Genomic DNA, 18,312 nt, shown 5'->3' with positions numbered 1-18,312 from the left:
AAAAGAATTATTTGTTTGAAAAAAAAACAAAGAGAAAAATAATAGCCAGTAGTATTTTTTTTATCTATAAATAACATTTTCAACAATTATTATTTTTTAATTGTAAAAATTTTTCTTTTCAATGCACATGAAGTTCCAGAAAAAATAATTTTTTTATCACCAAAAATTTCAAATTTTATAAAAATTTAATTTACTAATAAAAATAAAAATACCAATTTTAATCTTACAATATTGGAATATTAAAAATGACATATTAATTATGATAATAAATAAGAAAAAAAAAAATTTAATCTTGAGTTATATATAAATAAAAACATTAATAATTTTAAGCCATTGTCCTACTTAATTTTATAATTTATTTAAGCTGTTGATGCTTAAAATTGCCCAAGGCAAATTTTGTTATTGATGAGCATGACAAAACAGCGTCTTGTAAACGTTAATCTTCATCAAATATTATATAAGACATTCAACAACATGAGCATGTAAGCTGTAAATATTTAACCCTGATAAACTAAATATTTATGAAAAAATAAATCAATAAAATTTCAACAAAAAAAATATATTTTTATAAAAAAATATCCCTCAGGCAATATAAATTAATCAAGTATAATAAATAATAATTAAAAATAAAACTAGTTGATATAATTTTATTTTTAATATATATTAAAAATTGTAAAATAAATTTAAAAAAATATTTCATGCTAAAGAAAAAATATTATTCTAAAGATTAAAAAAAAAAAAAAACAATTAAATCCAAATTTAGTTTGAAAAATAAAAACTCAATATACTTTTTTGTTTTTATAATCATCTTGAGAAGATCACTAAGAATAAAATACCTAGCTGATAAAAAATTTTTTTAATATTTTATATTTTTATATTTCCAAGAGAAACTTATAACTCTTGAATTTTTTAGTAGGAATAATTTACCGATGAAGCTGTGTCAAGCTGAGCTTTTATTCACTCGTCAACGCCCACTCACTTTAATAGCCATACATATTCCAAATTTTTTTTATTTTTATATCATGTTTTTTTTATTGCACCAAGATATTTAATTTATTCCATCACAAACAAAACATAAATAACTTTGATTAAAAATGATGATAATAATAAAACTTTTTTTTATTTTTTTAAATTATAAATTTATATATTAAAAATTTCTTGTTTTTTTTTTTTATTATTTTTAATATTTTATAATTTATTATTATCAAGTTGACTGATTAGATTTTCAATCGATCGATTAGTGGTACTTGTGAGTTACTAGACACATTAGGTTGTATGTCTATATATATAAATTGATCGACGCCAAACCATCATTATCATTTCCATCAGGATAGTGCTGATGAAAATTAAATTAACTGTACAACGTTATTACAATCTTACCACACGGTACTAATAAATAAATAAAAAAAAAAAAACAATATTTATATATACCTGTAAAAAAAATATACAACATCACTAATGACAATTTTTTTTTTTTTTGCTTTTCTCTTTGCACTACTTTATTTTTTAATTTAATTTAATTTTTTTTTTTTTTTCTTTTAGTTTGTATAATAACAACAATAAAAGTAAAAAAAATATCACATTAAAAAACTTATTGATCAAGTGGACATTACTTATTTTTTTTTTTTGTTGATAATTTTTTTTTCCTGTCTTTGATAAAGTTACAAATTAGAAGCATATATTTTTTTTTTTTTACAAACACAAAAGAATGTAGATTAATAATAATAAAAATAATAAAATAAAATAAAAATGATTGTTGTATTTTTTACTAATGAAATTTTATACAAATTATAACAATTTTCTTTATGTTTTTTGAATAAAATATTTATTTAAAGAACAAAGGATTGTGTGTGTTGTAAAAAAAAATTACAACTACCGGGAGAGAAAAATAGATAATAAAAATGTAGAGCTTGTTTTATGTATTTTAAAAAATTATTTACAATGAATATATTATTTACAAAGTTTCATTTGTATATACGTAAAATAAGGTTGAAAAGTTGTAATTGGATTTGTTCATCAAAGGGTGTTTATTTAATATATAATGTATTACCTGAGCAGCTCTGTACTAAGTAAAAAAAAAAAAAAAGTATTTTATTGATGTTTTAAGAATGAAGCTTTGATCAAACTATTTTTATAAAAGTCAATCAAAAATAAAAAAATTTAAATATTGTAATTGAAAAATAAATTATAAAGTTAATAAAAATTCATGAGATTTTAGTAAAGTTTTAATTATTTTTTTTTTATTTTGAATATAAAAGTAGAAAGTTTTTTAACACTTTATTAATTTAAATTAAATTTTTTTATTAATCAATTTTTTTTATTGACAAAAAAATTTATCAAACAAATATTGTTTATAGTTAGTAAATGAATATATTTTTGAATTAAAAAAAAATTATAACACTGAATAAAATTTATATATATTTTTCACTAAGATAAACTTTGTAACTGGATAAATCAACATCTTCAAGTGGCTTAAAATCAGCATGTATACTTGATGATTAAATACCGCATCAAGAAGATTAATACACTTAATAAATGTCGATAATTTAACAATCTAAAATAACTCTAAACTTTTAGAGTAAATGACTTTCGTCTTTCTGGATCTTCTCTAAAATATAATAATCAAGAAAAAAACGATTTAAGCTTATCACTTATATATGAAATTTATATAGAAAAAGAAGAATAATATTTATTGAATAATAATAATAATAATGAGTATTGATTAATATATAAACAAGTTTGACATACATAAGCTCCTTAAGATGCTTTATCACTGTTGATAATGTGATCATAGTTTCAGTTTGTGATCAATAAGAATAAGACCATCTTGTTTAATACAAGTTTTGAAGTTTATCAAAGCATAATTTTGCTCTCTTTGATCATTAAAATTATCTGGCATATGAGCAAAACTATATTGCCAAGCATATCAAAGCATCGTCAATCATATGTCAACCAATTTGCCTCTTCAATAACTTTAACAAAAGAATCATATAATAATAAATAATTTTAATGAGATTTTCTTGAGGCATTTTCAATATATATATGTATTATAACTTGTGATATTTGAATGACATTTGAAATGATAAACTTACGATAACAAATAGAAAAAAAATAATAAAATAATTTATATACAGTTAAATAAATATTCAATATTTATTCGAACAATCAAATTAATTCAAGTTTATGATAAAATTTGCAAGTGATTTATGTGCAGATTTAAGGATTTTATCAGATGCATTAACAATGAAAACTTTTTATACAATAGCAAAGAATAAACATCAACAATCATTCTACAGTTGTATCTTTTTTTTTTTTGTAACACAATAACTTGAAAATCTTTAATATCTTCACTTCTTTGTTCAAAAATTAACTGCCAATAATTGCGAGTGGTTATTGGATTAAAAAATTTATAATTAAAGGGTAAAAAAATGAAGTCTTTTTGGGATCTCATAAAGATCTCTCGTAATCTCGTTTGTGAGACGGATAGTGATTTTTCACAGACAAATTGAAGAAGAATGAAAGAAAAATTATAGACGATAAAAAAATTTCCCAGTAACAAGACAGATAAAAAAAACGTAGAGTCGGACTTAAGGTCGGAGTCGGAGTCAGAGCTGGTGCAAGTAGATATTGTTGAATTTTAAAATTTAAGTGTTTACTTATTTAATTGTGTTATTATTGAATTAAAAGAATTTATTCACACATATTTGGGTCAATCTTAGAACCCATGTTTCAAAAAAAAACGTAGAGCCGGATTTAAGGTCGGAGTTAGAGTCAGACTTAGGGTCAGAGTCAGAGCTGGTACGAGTAGATACTGTTGAATTTTAAAATTTAGGTGTTTATCTATTTAATTGTGTTATTATTAAATTAAAAGAATTTATTTACACATATTTAGGTCAATCTTAGAATCCATATTTCAAAAAAAACGTAGAGTCGGATTTAAGGTCGGAGTCGGACTTAAGGTCAGAGTTAGAGCTGGTGCAAGTAGATATTGTTGAATTTTAAAATTTGAATGTTTACTTATTTAATTGTGTTATTATTAAATTAAAAAAATTTATTTACACATGTTTAGGTTAATCTTAGAATCCATATTTCAAAAAAAAACGTAGAGTCGGATTTAAGGTCAGAGTCGGAGTCAGAGTCGGACTTGAGGTTGGAGTTAGAGCTGGTGCAAGTAGATATTGTTGAATTTTAAAATTTGAATTTTTACTTATTTAATTGCGTTATTAGTGAATTAAAAAAATTCATTTACACATATTTAGGTCAATCTTAGAATCGTAATGATATTATATGTAAATTTTATCAATTATATGCTATAGGCTATAACTGAAGATATAATTAACAAAAATATAAAATTAATTTATTTTTTATTTTATAAAAATTATTAATTATTAAATAACTTATGATTACATAAAAAATCATAAAATAAATGTATGATTAATTTTTTTTCATTGTGTAATTATTTGTCAAGTAATTTACATTTGAAGGTTTATTTATAAATCAGTTGATTCGTTTAAAAAAAGAGTGATTATGAGTAATACTGCAGTATTTCGCATGCAGACTTATTTTAGAAAATGAGTCATATTATTTGTCATACTCACGTGAAAAAAACGTGGTTCAGATTTGAACATAATCCACTGTAATGTTTGAATAGAGTTGATTTTTTTGGTCTTATCATTAAATTCATATTTGTCTAACGAAAATATTATTACTCATATTCAAAACATGTGAATTACTATGATGTAAAATTCAAATATATGTTTTTATAATAATTTTTGCATATAATAATTTCAATAATAAATTTATAAACTGTCATTTTAGAAATTTATTATTTAGTAACATTAATAAACATTTCTTAATTTTAAATTTTTAAATATAGCTCTTTATTTATAATTAATAATTTATTGTCCTATGTTAAAATATTTGTCCTCAATTATTTTTTATAATTTAAATAAAATCTAATTCAATTTTTAAATTTTATATTTTTCTACCACAATACAATAATAAAATAATCATTTAAATAATAATCTACGTCATAGAAAAAGATTAAAAATTGTTTCTTTTAAATTAATATTTTTTTTTCTTATTTAACAAGACGAGAATATTTGCTTATCGCATCTCACTGTTATCAAAATAATATAAATTACATGATGCTCGAATAAAAAAGAACAAACAAACTTGACACCGTTAATTGTGTCATTACCAATTTAAAATAAATCAAACGTTGATTACCAAAAATAAAAGCAGTACATTTCCATGACCTCTTTATTATGTAAAACAAACTGATAATGAAAATATTGAAATGAAGCTAATTATTTTTCGTATAAAAGAAATGAATAAATAAAAATTTTCACAGTCAGTTTAAACTCATTGTATCATTTTAAATCAGTGCTATGAAATAATATATATTCACGATGTATAATATTAATATTTCGGGCATAATTAAATTAACATTGATGATAAATTTATCATTTGTTTTTTCGGAGACACCTAATTGTGATTTTACAAATTGTTGGATAACTTTTGATGATAATGATTCAATTATCAAAACTTATCAAAATAAAATTGAAATAATTAATAAAAAAGTTGAAAGATTTCAAAAAGATGCATTTAAAAATATATCATATTCATCAATAAAAACTTTACAACTTAATTTGGCTAATGTTCAATTGCACATTGAACCATTTACATTTTCACGTTTACAACAAGTGGAAAATTTGGAAATTAATTCAGCCACTGTCTCGCTTTATCCAAATATTTTTCATGGACTTTATAATATGGCATATCTCAAAATACAAATAGCCAATGAAACAACACACTATCTCAATGAAATTTTAAATAGACATTTTAATTTAAATAAATTAGAATTGTTAAATAATTACAATGCTGATATTTGTCATATGAATAATGATCATCTAAACATATTACAACTTAAATATACTGGTGGTTATATTAAAACATTAATTAAAAAATCATTTATATGTTTGAAAAATCTTCAACATCTTACAATTACTGAGACTAATTTAACGTCAATTATACCTGGTGCATTTGATGGATTAGAAAAATTAAAAACATTGAATTTAGTATCAAATAATAAACTTACTTACATACCTTCAAATGTATTTAATATTGAAAGTTTGGATATTATTGATCTGAGCAAAAATTCAATAAATAAAATTGATAATGGAGCATTAACAATTGAAAATAAAAAGCTATCATTGGTAAATATAAGCTACAATTTATTAAGCATGATTCAAGCAAAAACATTTCAAAATTTTCAATGCAATCTTCTTGATTTAACACAAAATAGACTAATGTTTGTCGATAATAGAGCATTTAATAGTACAGACATTGATGAAATATATTTTTTTAAAAATCAATTTTTCGATGTGAATATATCCAAGTGGGGTATTAGTAATACTACACTAGTCTTCATGGATTATAAAAAATATGATAGCACATTTGGACCAAATAATAAAGAATTTATTATTCCAAAAAAACCATACATGTGTTATACAAGTGAATATCATTATTTTAAAATTTGTAAAACACAAACAAATAAACTTTATTTTGTCGGTGGTCTTGTAATTGATAATTATCAAACTAAAACATTTATAATAATTGATGATATATCATCAATTGAACATAATGCATTTAATGATTTAAAAATAACAACATTAATAATTCAATCAACAGAATTAAATTTAAATCTCAATAAAAATTCATTTGCAGGATTATCAAATCTTCAAGTTTTAAAATTAAAAACTAAACAAATTCAATTTAATATATTTATTCTTGATAATGTTAAATCAACATTAAAAACACTTGAAATTTCAACAACTGATAGTACTGAAAAATCTAATGTTTTTGTTTGTCAGTTAGTAAATCGTTTAGAATTAGAAAATTTACAAATTGCTAATGCTGAAAAAGTTTCTGTTTGTGATGTTAATAAATGTAAAGATATTAAACTAAATATTTCACGTCTTAGTTATACATTTGGATCATTTATAAGTCTACAACCAGCTGATTTTTTTTGTTTAAAAAAACTTAAATATCTTGGTATAACAAATAGTAGTCTTGAAAATATTGACTCTAGTGCATTTGATGGACTTGATAGTGTCAAGACTTTAGTTTTATCATCAAACGAGCTGACACATATTGATCGAGATATTTTTAAAAAAATAATAAATTTAAATACACTAATACTTTCTCATAATAAGATAAATAGTATTGATGACAGAGCATTTGAGAGCAAGACATTATCAATGCTTGATTTGAGTTTTAACGAGTTGAAATTTATAAGTCAATATACATTTTTTGGTGTTAAATCAAATGAATTAGATTTATCAAATAATAAATTAAAAAGTATTGATAATTATGCATTTAATAATATGTATCTTGATAAAGTATATATACATAATAATAATGAACTTGAAAAAAATGGAATTCAATTGTATTTAGATGATTCTAAAATACAAACAAATTGTTTCTATCAAAATATGTGGAAAATTTGTAAAAAATTAAATTCTTTATCATCTGTTAATATATTTGTATATTATTTTTTACTGGAATTTCTATCACCAAGTAGTACACTTGAATTATCTGGTATATCATCAATTCGTAGATACACATTTAAAAATTCAAATGTTCGAGCATATTTTAAATCGCTAATCATTAATAATAGTGGTGATGAATTTATAATTTATCCTGAATCATTTGATGGCTTGATACAATTAGAAGATTTAGAATTAAATGTTGGACCGATAAGATTACAATATCAATTGTTTGATGAATTAATATCTCTTAAATATTTAAAAATTCAAATAATTGAAAATGTACATCTCAGTCAAGTATTAGAAAATCTTAATAATTTAAAAACCCTAGAAATTATTGAAAATTCAAGTGTTAATATTTGTGAAAATTCATATTCTAAAAATATACCAAATTCTTTAATTGATATTCGTTATACAAGTGGTTCTATTCGTGAATTGAAAAAAAATGCATTAAATTGTATTTCACAAATTGAGAATTTAAAAATTACTAATACACAATTGATGAAAATTGAAACTGGTACATTTGATTTATTGAATAATCTTAAATATATAAATTTTTCATTTAACAAAATAATTTCTATTTCAATGAATCTATTTAAAGGGCTTAAAAATTTATCTGTACTTTTGTTAAACAATAATGAAATTAAAGATATTGATGCTAATTCATTTATGATATCTAGTATTGAAAATATAAATTTATTTAATTTGAGTCACAATAAAATTGATACTATTAAAACGAATACTTTTAATGGTTTTAAATTTGATCGATTAGATTTATCATACAATGAAATTAAACGTATTGAAAATGATGCCTTTAAAGATACCACAGTTAAAGATCTATACTTGCATAATAATTCTGGTATTATCGTGTCTAATCCAGCTTGGGGTATTTCTAAATTTACTTTTGTTTATATTGATAATGAATATGATACTGAAATATATTGCAGAATACTTGAATCACAAAAAAATACAGCATGTGAAGAATGTAAAATATTATGTGGCTCTTATTTTATAGCATCACGTGGGTAAATAAAAAATAAAAAAAAATTAACTCTCAATGAATCAATGATTTATCAATGTTAAAAATAATATTTAATGCTCGTTTGTTATTTAATATATACATTAATATATACATTATAGAATTTGAGTTACACATGATATTTAATATTAGCTTGCGAGTTACACATGAAATATAATACATATGATTGAGTTACACACCTGTAAAGGAGGTTTTACCTTGCAGTTTTATCTTGTCGATACAACCTGGGGAATTTTTTACACGTAAAATGCCTTTAAGAAATTCCCCAGATTTCATCGACAAGGTAGAAGTGCTAGGTTCTTCTATCAATATATTTACAAAAATTATTTTTTTTTACTGATAAACTTTGCAGAGAAGTTTGATATTTCGATTTGTTAAAAAAATTGAATTTGTGTTATTTGAATAACTATAGAGCTTTAAAAATTCAGGTATTAAATTCTCTGAGTTATTCAACAGATGATCTAAATTGTATATACTCAAATAAGTTTTCAGTATTCAGTCTTAAAATTTTAAAATAATATATAAAGCTACAAGTAGAAATTTCTTAATATTATACTAATCAATTTGAAATAATAATAATATAAAAAATTGTAATGCTGTTAATGAATATAATATTTTAATATAATAATGTATAATAAATGTATAATAATTTATTATTTAATTATGAAAAAATAAAAAAAACTGTGTCTATATTTTAAATGATACAATGTTTATATATAAATTATATTAGTTTAAAATAAGACCAACTTAATTTGTTTTAAATAAAAATCCTCTATTGCATTATCCAAAGTAAACTTATGAGCCATTTCGATTTTCCACAAATTATTATTATTTTCAACTAAATAAAAATCAAATTATTGACAAATAAAAAGCGACTTTCTATAATATTTAATTTTCACGATGTAAACTAACAACTAAAGAATTTCACAATTAATAATGTATGAGGATAAGTAATGATATTACGAATTAAAATTTATATTTTATGTAAATATGAATTTGTTATAAGTTATATAACTCATATAATAATAATTTGAATAATTTTAATTTATGAAAGTGTGATTAGAACATGACTTGAGTAATATATAGTACTTTGAAGATTGTTTGAATAACTTATTTGAACAATATTTTTCTTATCTTTTATTTGTTTGCTTTGAAAAGAAAAAAAAAATCTCATGAACCATAAATTAAAGCTCTTTGCCATTAGAAAATTTAAATAATTTATTTTTGTACTTAAAACCACAACGACTATCGTATTTTAGCTGACATCCAATTTATTCAAATCTTGATTTGGCTTGGCTTTTTTATTTTTGCTTTTTTTTTTAAATCTCAAATATTTTTTTTTTTTTCTGACAAAGTTAATTAGAGAAAGAGATCTAAAAATATCTTATCATTTTTGACGAATTTTTGCTTTCAATAAATAACTGACTCGATTAAAAAAAAATTTCTTTTACAACTGGAGAGAATATAAATTCAATTGATGAACATTTGCACATAAAGTTTTACACTTTTCTCAGGGTGAAAAAAGAATACTTTTTTTCCGTCCTTTGCTTGAACAGCAGTTAAAAGTTTCTACCTGTAATCTACACATTTTTTTATTTTTTATTTTTTTCTCTAACTTTTTGTGCTTTGTTCGCTAAAGATGGAGATTTTTTTTTTACGCATTTTAAACTTCATGCTACTTTCATGTTACTTTTAATGTAATCACTTTTTTTTCTAGTTTTTTTTTTTTTTTTATTCTATTACTCTGAGATTCTATTACTAAGAGATCCAATGATTTAAAAGAAAATTTTATTATTGAATAACTGTAAACTAAAAAAAAATTAAGTTTATCTAAATTTAATTGTTTATTTTCACATGTGTGTAAATAGTTGGACGAAGAAAAAAATTTATTAATATAAAAATGAATCTCTAACGAACGAGCAAAAAAAGACAAATTTTTTTTTTAATAACAATAGATCATTTGTTGAGTTCTTTAACTGTTTTCGGTAATTAATATTACTACAAGTATACATCGTGTAGCTATTAAGAAAAAACAAATCAATTTTATAGTTGACAAATTTGTCTGACTATTGATTGAACTAACTACTTGCTTTTTTTTTTCTAGTTGTTAATTCCTACTTTTCTTTCGGTTTTTATTTTTCTTTTTGTTGATAGAATAGACATAAGTATACCGCATTGTAGTTGTCTTTGAATTAGTGTTTTGTGTTTTGTACTATACATAGTGGTAAAAAATTAGTACTCTCAGAGGTACAATCTTAATAAAACACTAAAGAGGGAAGGAAGATAAACTTTTGTTTTTTTTATTTACACACAAAAATAAAGAAGGAAAAATTTATCACAAACGGCTAGAGTAAAAGCTTCAATATCGCTGAATTTTCCTTTCTTTAAATTTTTTTTAATTTTAATACTATGATGATTAATTTGATGATGGAATATTTAAAGTAAGATATCTATTTTTTTCTAAAATGTTTGTCTACTAATTTTCTCTATAAAATAAGTCCATACATATTGTGTTCCATATTTGTTTTCTCTTTTAATATAGTCTTTTAATAAGCCATCATTTTCAATTTTTTTGCATGTTCAAAAGAGCCGGTTTTAAATTTTTTTATTTTTAATAAATATCACAATTAAATGGTCCAGTGACTTGAAAATTTTACACGATATTTCTCGTAGTTTATACTAACAATCGATTTCAAAAAAACAAAAATAAAATACGTATATTGCTTTCGAAAAGTGTCATTCAACGTTGAAAAAAAAAATATCGTTTGAAAATTTTAATTTTCTTTTCAAAAAAATATAAAAACGAAAAAAAAATATCTCTGTTACTGTGTAATCCAGAATATCATATACAATTGATGGTAATTATTTATTATTCTTTGTAAAACGAGAATACACCAATATGAAAAATTTTCAAAATAAAAAATATCAAATACACAAAGTAAAAAAATATTATTGAATATCCATTGAAAATTCCGGTATGAGTAAAATAAATACAATATTTTTTTAGTTCAATTTCGAAACGATGAAATTAAATAAACCAAAATGTATGGAAATTTACGGATAAATTATAATCACATTCAAACATATTTTTCATATTATATAACTAGCCATAAATATCGATTTAAACGAACAGCAATTCATGGCATATATTGCCTAAGGATATATTTTTTAATATTTACTTGACATGAATTTTTTTTTCATCAATTTTACTTTGACTCTTTGATATTTCATTAATAAATACTGTATAGGCATATAACGTTTTATCTTCAAATTTTTCATATACATACTTTGCAATCAATTTTCTATGAAAAAAATATATATATATATACATAAATTAATAAATATTAAAAAGAGACCAAGAATAATCAAAAAAGAAAAAAAATTAATAAAAATTAATGTACATCTCTGGAGGAATTTGTTGAGTTAAACTTGGTGAATTTAATCGGAACAATGAGCAAGTCTCATGGGAGGCCAATTTTCTTCAACTGTTTTCATCAGTAACCACCAACACAAGTATCATATACACACCAACAATATACACACAAAATATACATGTTGTCATTTATTTACCACCCACAGTGCCAATTATACATTTTCTCGCCTCGACAGCTATTCGCAAATGGCCAAATAGATAAGCTCAAAAAAACAAAAAAAAGCATGCCTCAATGACTATTGTTTTTCATCATTCACGTATATAAAAATTTATCTATCTATAAAAATAACCATATATTATAGATAAATTAATTAAACAATATAAATAGATGACAAAAAAAAAAAATAATAAATTAACATTTTTACTGAAGAACATAAAAATTTAATTAAATTATAACAAAAATAGATAAAAAAAAAAAAACAATCGATAATGGAGTAATGAAAAAATGTAAAATCATCATGAAAGTATATTTTGATGCTAATTTATTGAATATTTATTTTTTTTTTCTTTTTACAGTTGAGGTGGTATTTGATATACGCCTCGGAGAATTTTTCTAATTAGTATGATTGTAAATAGGAAGAAAAAAAATATATATAAAATTTTATGTATTTAATTTCTGTGTGTGTGAGTAAGTGTGAAGTAATCAATAAACCGAGCTTTATTCCCCAAGTGACATAAACGTGAGGAAAACATTTCGTTACACTGTCAAGAATGAATGACGCATTGCTATAGTAGCGCTAAAATTGCATATTGACCTGTCAATATTAAAATCAAAATATTGGCAATAATAAATTTTATATAAATTTATATATTAATGATTTTTTTTTTATATGAATTATTACACTATATTATGGTTTATTTTTTAATACGTTTATTGGGAAAATTGATCAATTGAATGATCAATCATTTATGGAAATTTTTTATTATTAAAATTAAATTTTTATTAAATTTAGAAAGCTTTTTGTAGGTTGAATTTAAATTTCAAATTTTAGGAAATTATGGTAAATATTAAAATCAGTAACAATCAAATAATCAAATTAAAAAATTGATAATAAATTTATTTTATGATAAATTATATAATTAAAAAAAAAAAATTTGTTTGTTTAAATTTTAACTGTCAATATACTCTACAAATTTATGAGCAATTAAAATAAAAAAATTATTAAAACAACCTATATTCATTGTAGTTATAAAAAACATTAAAAATATTTCTATAAAAATGTAATTGTTTTTTAAAAAATTTTCATTTGTTATAAAAATTATTTAATAAATTTCAATTGTAGACATTTTTTACATAAAATTTTTTATTATATTATTATAAAATAAAAATTTACCTAAAAAATAAGCACATTTATCAAAATAACGATCAAAAATTTTACCGTTGATATATTTATTACGATACTTCTTAAAATTAATTTTACCCTGTATTATCATCATAAACGTCATCATAAATATCCTCTGTCCATATAATAAAATATACATACATAACATTAAAAAATAACGAAAAAAAAATATAATAATAATAAAAAACTAAAGCTTACAAACGATCAGCTTTATGAACACAGTACTAAAAGCGAATAATAAAAATAAAAAAAAATATATAAAAAAATCTGCATAAACCTTTATTTTTTTATTCTCAACAAACACTCATACCAAATCACTTTGGCCTGCTTTGGTCTTGTCCAAATACATTTATATAAATATTTTTCTAACATATATAAAACCCAGTAATAAAAAATTTTTTTTACACAAATTTTCAAGTACAAATATTTTTCCGGTTATTACATATACAATCTCATAAAAAATTCACATATGTACATTAAAATTATCTATTTCTATATTTATTCGAAAAAAAAAAAAATAATCATAATAATTCAATCGAAATAATTTCAACCAATAAAAATCATATATAACGAAAATTAAAATTTTCAATACTTCGGTGGGTTATGTGCAATTATTAGTTAGTGTAATTTTTTTTTTTTTTCAAATAAAATGTCATATTGTTTAGTCACAACACTATGAAATTTTATCATAAACATATGTTCATCTGTGTGAGTGAGACGAACTAAGCAGGGCTGCCAACACTGCGCGTCGAATCTCCACAAAACATGATTTTGTTGGGTTCCAATGTAAATCGGGAAAAAAACAGCCACATCAAATTTTTCTATTAGAATTCTAATAACTCCGTGAGTTTTAAAGATATCGTTTTCAAAATAGCGGCGATTTAAAGATCAAAATAAAAGGAAACTTTTAATTAGTCGGTGCAAATCAATCACGCTTACAGATAAAAAGTTATTTAATATTTAAAAAAAAAAAGAAAAAAAGGTTTTTAACATTTTTGGCTTTGGCAACTTTAATAATTATTTGAGAAAAAATCGAAAATATACAAATTAAAGAGATTGAAAATACGCTTCTTTTGGTTCTAACACGAAGTGTCTCTGACAATTACTTAAGAAATGAGAGCATTTTTTAATTTTCGGTAGACAAATCCAATACGTAGGTGACGCGAAGCGTCCCACTTACGTAAAAATATTTAAAACTTATTTAATAAATTTTTTTTTTTTTATCTTTTTCAGATTAAAGCTGTCCAAAAAAAGAAGACAATGTTGATATAGTATATAAAAAGGAAAAAAAAAAAAATTGAATAACAAAAAATATTGATTAAAAATGACGGGGATAAATAATTCATCAATATCAATGATGTTTAATGATACATTATTTAATAATGAAACAGGAATAAATCCAAATTGTGCTGCTGATTTACCAATAGTATCACTTGTTAATCAAATTCTATATTCATTAGTATGTATTGTTGGTTTATTGGGTAATACACTTGTAATATATGTTGTATTACGTTTTTCAAAAATGCAAACAGTTACAAATATGTATATTGTTAATTTAGCAATTGCTGATGAATGTTTTTTAATTGGTATACCATTTTTAGTTACAACAATGAGTTTACGTGCTTGGCCATTTGGTAAATTAATGTGTAAAGCATATATGACAACAACAAGTATTAATCAATTTACAAGTAGTATATTTTTATTTATAATGAGTGCTGATCGTTATATTGCTGTATGTCATCCAATAACATCACCAAAAATGCGTACACCATTTATATCAAAAATAGTATCAATAACAGCATGGTTAACAAGTGCAATATTTATGATACCAGTTGTATTATATGCAAATATTGGTGAAGCTGATGGTGGTGTTATTAGTTGTAATATTTATTGGCCAGATAATCATGGTGGACAAACAACATTTACATTATATTCATTTATACTTGGTTTTGCAATACCATTAATATTAATATTAATTTTTTATTTTCTTGTTATTAGAAAATTACAAACAGTTGGACCAAAAAAAAAATCTAAAGAAAAAAAACGTTCACATCGTAAAGTTACAAAATTAGTATTAACTGTTATAACTGTTTATGTATTATGTTGGTTACCGTATTGGATAACACAAGTTGCATTAATATATACACCACCAAAACAATGTCAATCACGTATATCAATAACAGCATTTTTACTTGCTGGTTTTTTAAGTTATTCAAATAGTGCTATGAATCCAATATTATATGCATTTTTAAGTGATAATTTTAAAAAAAGTTTTTTAAAAGCATGCACATGTGCTGCTGGTAAAGATATTAATGCAACATTACACATTGAAAATAGTGTATTTCCTAAAAAAAATCATAACAATAATAATAATTTACAAAAAAAAAAAAATAATAATAAAATAATAACATCTGGTGGTACATCAAAAATTGATATTGATGATGAGGATGGTGAAAGAGGTTTGCTTATTAGTAAAACATCATCAACAACTGTTACAATGACTTCGAGATCGAATATAGCTGTTACTAATTTTGACAAAGATACAATGAGTCCTAAAAATGATACACAATTGACATTACTTACACAAGTTTAATGAAACATATCAAATTTTATTGATAAATAACTTTTTTTTTAGTAACAAAATGACACCTCTATTTACCTTGTCAGTTGTTGATTAAATATTTTCAATGACAAGTAGTTTTAGGCTGATAGTAAAACAAAAAAAATCATATAATTTTTATGAATTAATTGTAAAAATTAAAATAAGTTCTAGTCAATTGTTTAAATAATAATTAACATCGAAATGTAAATTAAAATTAATTGTCTAATGTTTTTATTTTTATTAGAAAAATAAATAATTGTAGTATTATTTAAAAAAAAAAAAAGTATTTAACAATGTAGATGTAAAAATAATTCGGAATGATATAATAGATATATTTTTATTCGTAATAAATTGATGAAAAAACAAAAAAAATTGTAAAGAAAATTATTAGAAAATTTTCAGTGCTTGTAGGTTTTTTTTTTTAATAATATATAATGAATGTTTTTGCTCAATTTTATGAAGCATACATAAGTAAGAATAATTTTTCATGTTAAATTTATGTAATGAAAAATAAATTTATAGAAAAAAGAGGATACAAATACACTATGCTTCAGAGAGATAAAACGAATGTATGGTTTTTATATTTTCTCGTGTCTGAATTGATGTTGAGTAATTCTATGTTGCTATCATGTCAACCATGATCGTTTTAAGAAAAATGTTATCCTAAATGTTCTCGGTCCATCTTTTCTCTCACTCAACATACTCTGCGTCATTTAAAAAAAAAAAAAAAGGAAAAAAGGTTTTCATCTATTATGCACTTTTATCTTGAAGGATAATACACTTTTATCTTTAAAAAAAATACAAAATATTTTTACCAAGATAAAATATACAAACTCGGAATTTTTTTTTCTTTAGCAATGTACTTATACAAGTTTTTTTTATAATTTTATTTTATTTTTCTTTTTTAATAATATACAGTATAAAAGTTTTTTTTACACTTCAACTTGTTTTTTAAAAAAAAAAGAAAAAATGTTTGATAAAACTTTTTTTTCATTGTGAATTATCTTTTTTCTCGTGATATATATTTTAAGACTGACTTAAAAAACATAAAAACAATTATATCATATTTGAAAATATAAATGAAATTAACGAAAAGAAAAATTAATTTTTTATAATTAAATTTAATGTTAAGGGTTTATTTTAATGAATAAATATTTTATTTACAATACTCCTGACAGAAAATATCCAGTAAAAAAATTTCCTTAACATATAATAATAAATTGAAATAATAAAATAAAAATAAATAAACATTTCATACAATATTTGAAAGATTAATATTAAAAAAAATTAAATTTGAAATAATAATAACATTGAGTCATTACAATACGATGACTAATTAATTTATTTTTAAATTAATTAATTTTAAATTTATCCAAGATGTATGATAAAAGTAAATTTAAAAAAATAAATAAATTGTTAAATGAAATATTTATTTATTTATCCTATGATATATACTGTTGTCATAATTTTTGGCAAATTCGAAATAGTCATTAAATCATTATGTTTATATTTTACTATGCTTCAATTATTTTTATAATGATTAATTTTAATATAAAACACTTAATTTTTCACACTATTAGATTTTTTTTTTAGGAAATTATTCAGCAGGATATTTTTTGTTAGGATAATTTGATGAAGATATTTTAAGATATTTATTTGTGGTACCAAAAAATTTTTCTTTTACTTTTTTTTATACTAATTAATAATTAATAATTAATTAGTAATTATTTTCAAAAAATTAAATGTTTTAGTTGAATAATATTGAGAATATTATCATCGTATTTAATTTGATACTCAAAATTCTCCAAGATCAGTTTAGACACTTGGAAAAGTTTTGAATTTAAATTGGATAAATTATTATAATAATGTTGCCATCTGTGCTTCGGATAAGTTTGTTTACAAAGATTCTTGAAATTATTGAGATATATGCAGTTGAGATTAATGACAAAGTGGCAAATAAATACTTGGCAATAAAGTATGATATGTATGTAACCATGAATCTTGTACTTGATATATAAACCAATTTGAATATTTCTCTACGTATCGAACGATGGAATTCATTTGTAATCTTGAAAATTCCTTCAATCAAAATTTCAACTATTCAAGTACAATTATTATATGCACTTTAACAATCGTCTTTGCCATCATCTTCCTCTTTTTCAAATTATTAAAATTTATTAAACCATTGATTTTAAAATTATAAATTAAAAGTTTTGAAAAACAAAAAAACTTACAAGCACTTTTAACTAATAATTTTCAAATTATTTTAGAATTTTATTTCTTTTTTTTTTTATACAATAAAAAGCTGAATAGAGTGAGTTTAAACATAAAATACTGGTTCGATT

At 21.7% G+C, this 18,312-nt stretch overlaps 2 protein-coding genes across 2 annotated transcripts; both read left to right on the top strand.

The window, feature by feature from the left end:
• Positions 1–6,245: 6,245 nt before the first annotated feature.
• LOC122856305 (leucine-rich repeats and immunoglobulin-like domains protein 2) lies at positions 6,246–8,579 on the top strand. Its single transcript, XM_044157999.1, has 3 exons — positions 6,246–6,516; positions 6,892–7,275; positions 8,323–8,579. The coding sequence occupies exons 1-3, from the start codon at positions 6,246–6,248 to the stop codon at positions 8,577–8,579; spliced, it is 912 nt and encodes a 303-aa protein (XP_044013934.1).
• A 6,076-nt stretch (positions 8,580–14,655) lies between these two features.
• On the top strand, positions 14,656–16,068 carry LOC122857389 (somatostatin receptor type 2-like). Its single transcript, XM_044159532.1, has one exon. It carries the CDS (start codon positions 14,690–14,692, stop codon positions 15,956–15,958), a length of 1,269 nt encoding a protein of 422 aa, XP_044015467.1. The 5' UTR covers positions 14,656–14,689; the 3' UTR covers positions 15,959–16,068.
• The last annotated feature ends 2,244 nt before the right edge of the window (positions 16,069–18,312 follow it).

Source organism: Aphidius gifuensis, linkage group LG5, assembly GCF_014905175.1.
Source record: "Aphidius gifuensis isolate YNYX2018 linkage group LG5, ASM1490517v1, whole genome shotgun sequence".
Taxonomy (NCBI): Eukaryota; Metazoa; Arthropoda; class Insecta; order Hymenoptera; family Braconidae; genus Aphidius; species Aphidius gifuensis.
This window is presented reverse-complemented; position numbering and strand designations above follow the sequence as displayed.

Excerpts from the sequence above, each read along its gene's own strand:
- LOC122856305 (XM_044157999.1), top strand. The coding sequence starts at position 6,246 with ATGATTCAAGCAAAAACATTTCAAAATTTTCAATGCAATCTTCTTGAT. Across the intron at positions 6,517-6,891 it reads ACCATACATGTGTTATACAA|AATTAGAAAATTTACAAATT; the intron begins GTGAATATCATT and ends TAAATCGTTTAG. Across the intron at positions 7,276-8,322 it reads ATTATCAATGCTTGATTTGA|ATTTATCATACAATGAAATT; the intron begins GTTTTAACGAGT and ends TTGATCGATTAG.
- LOC122857389 (XM_044159532.1), top strand. The coding sequence starts at position 14,690 with ATGACGGGGATAAATAATTCATCAATATCAATGATGTTTAATGATACA.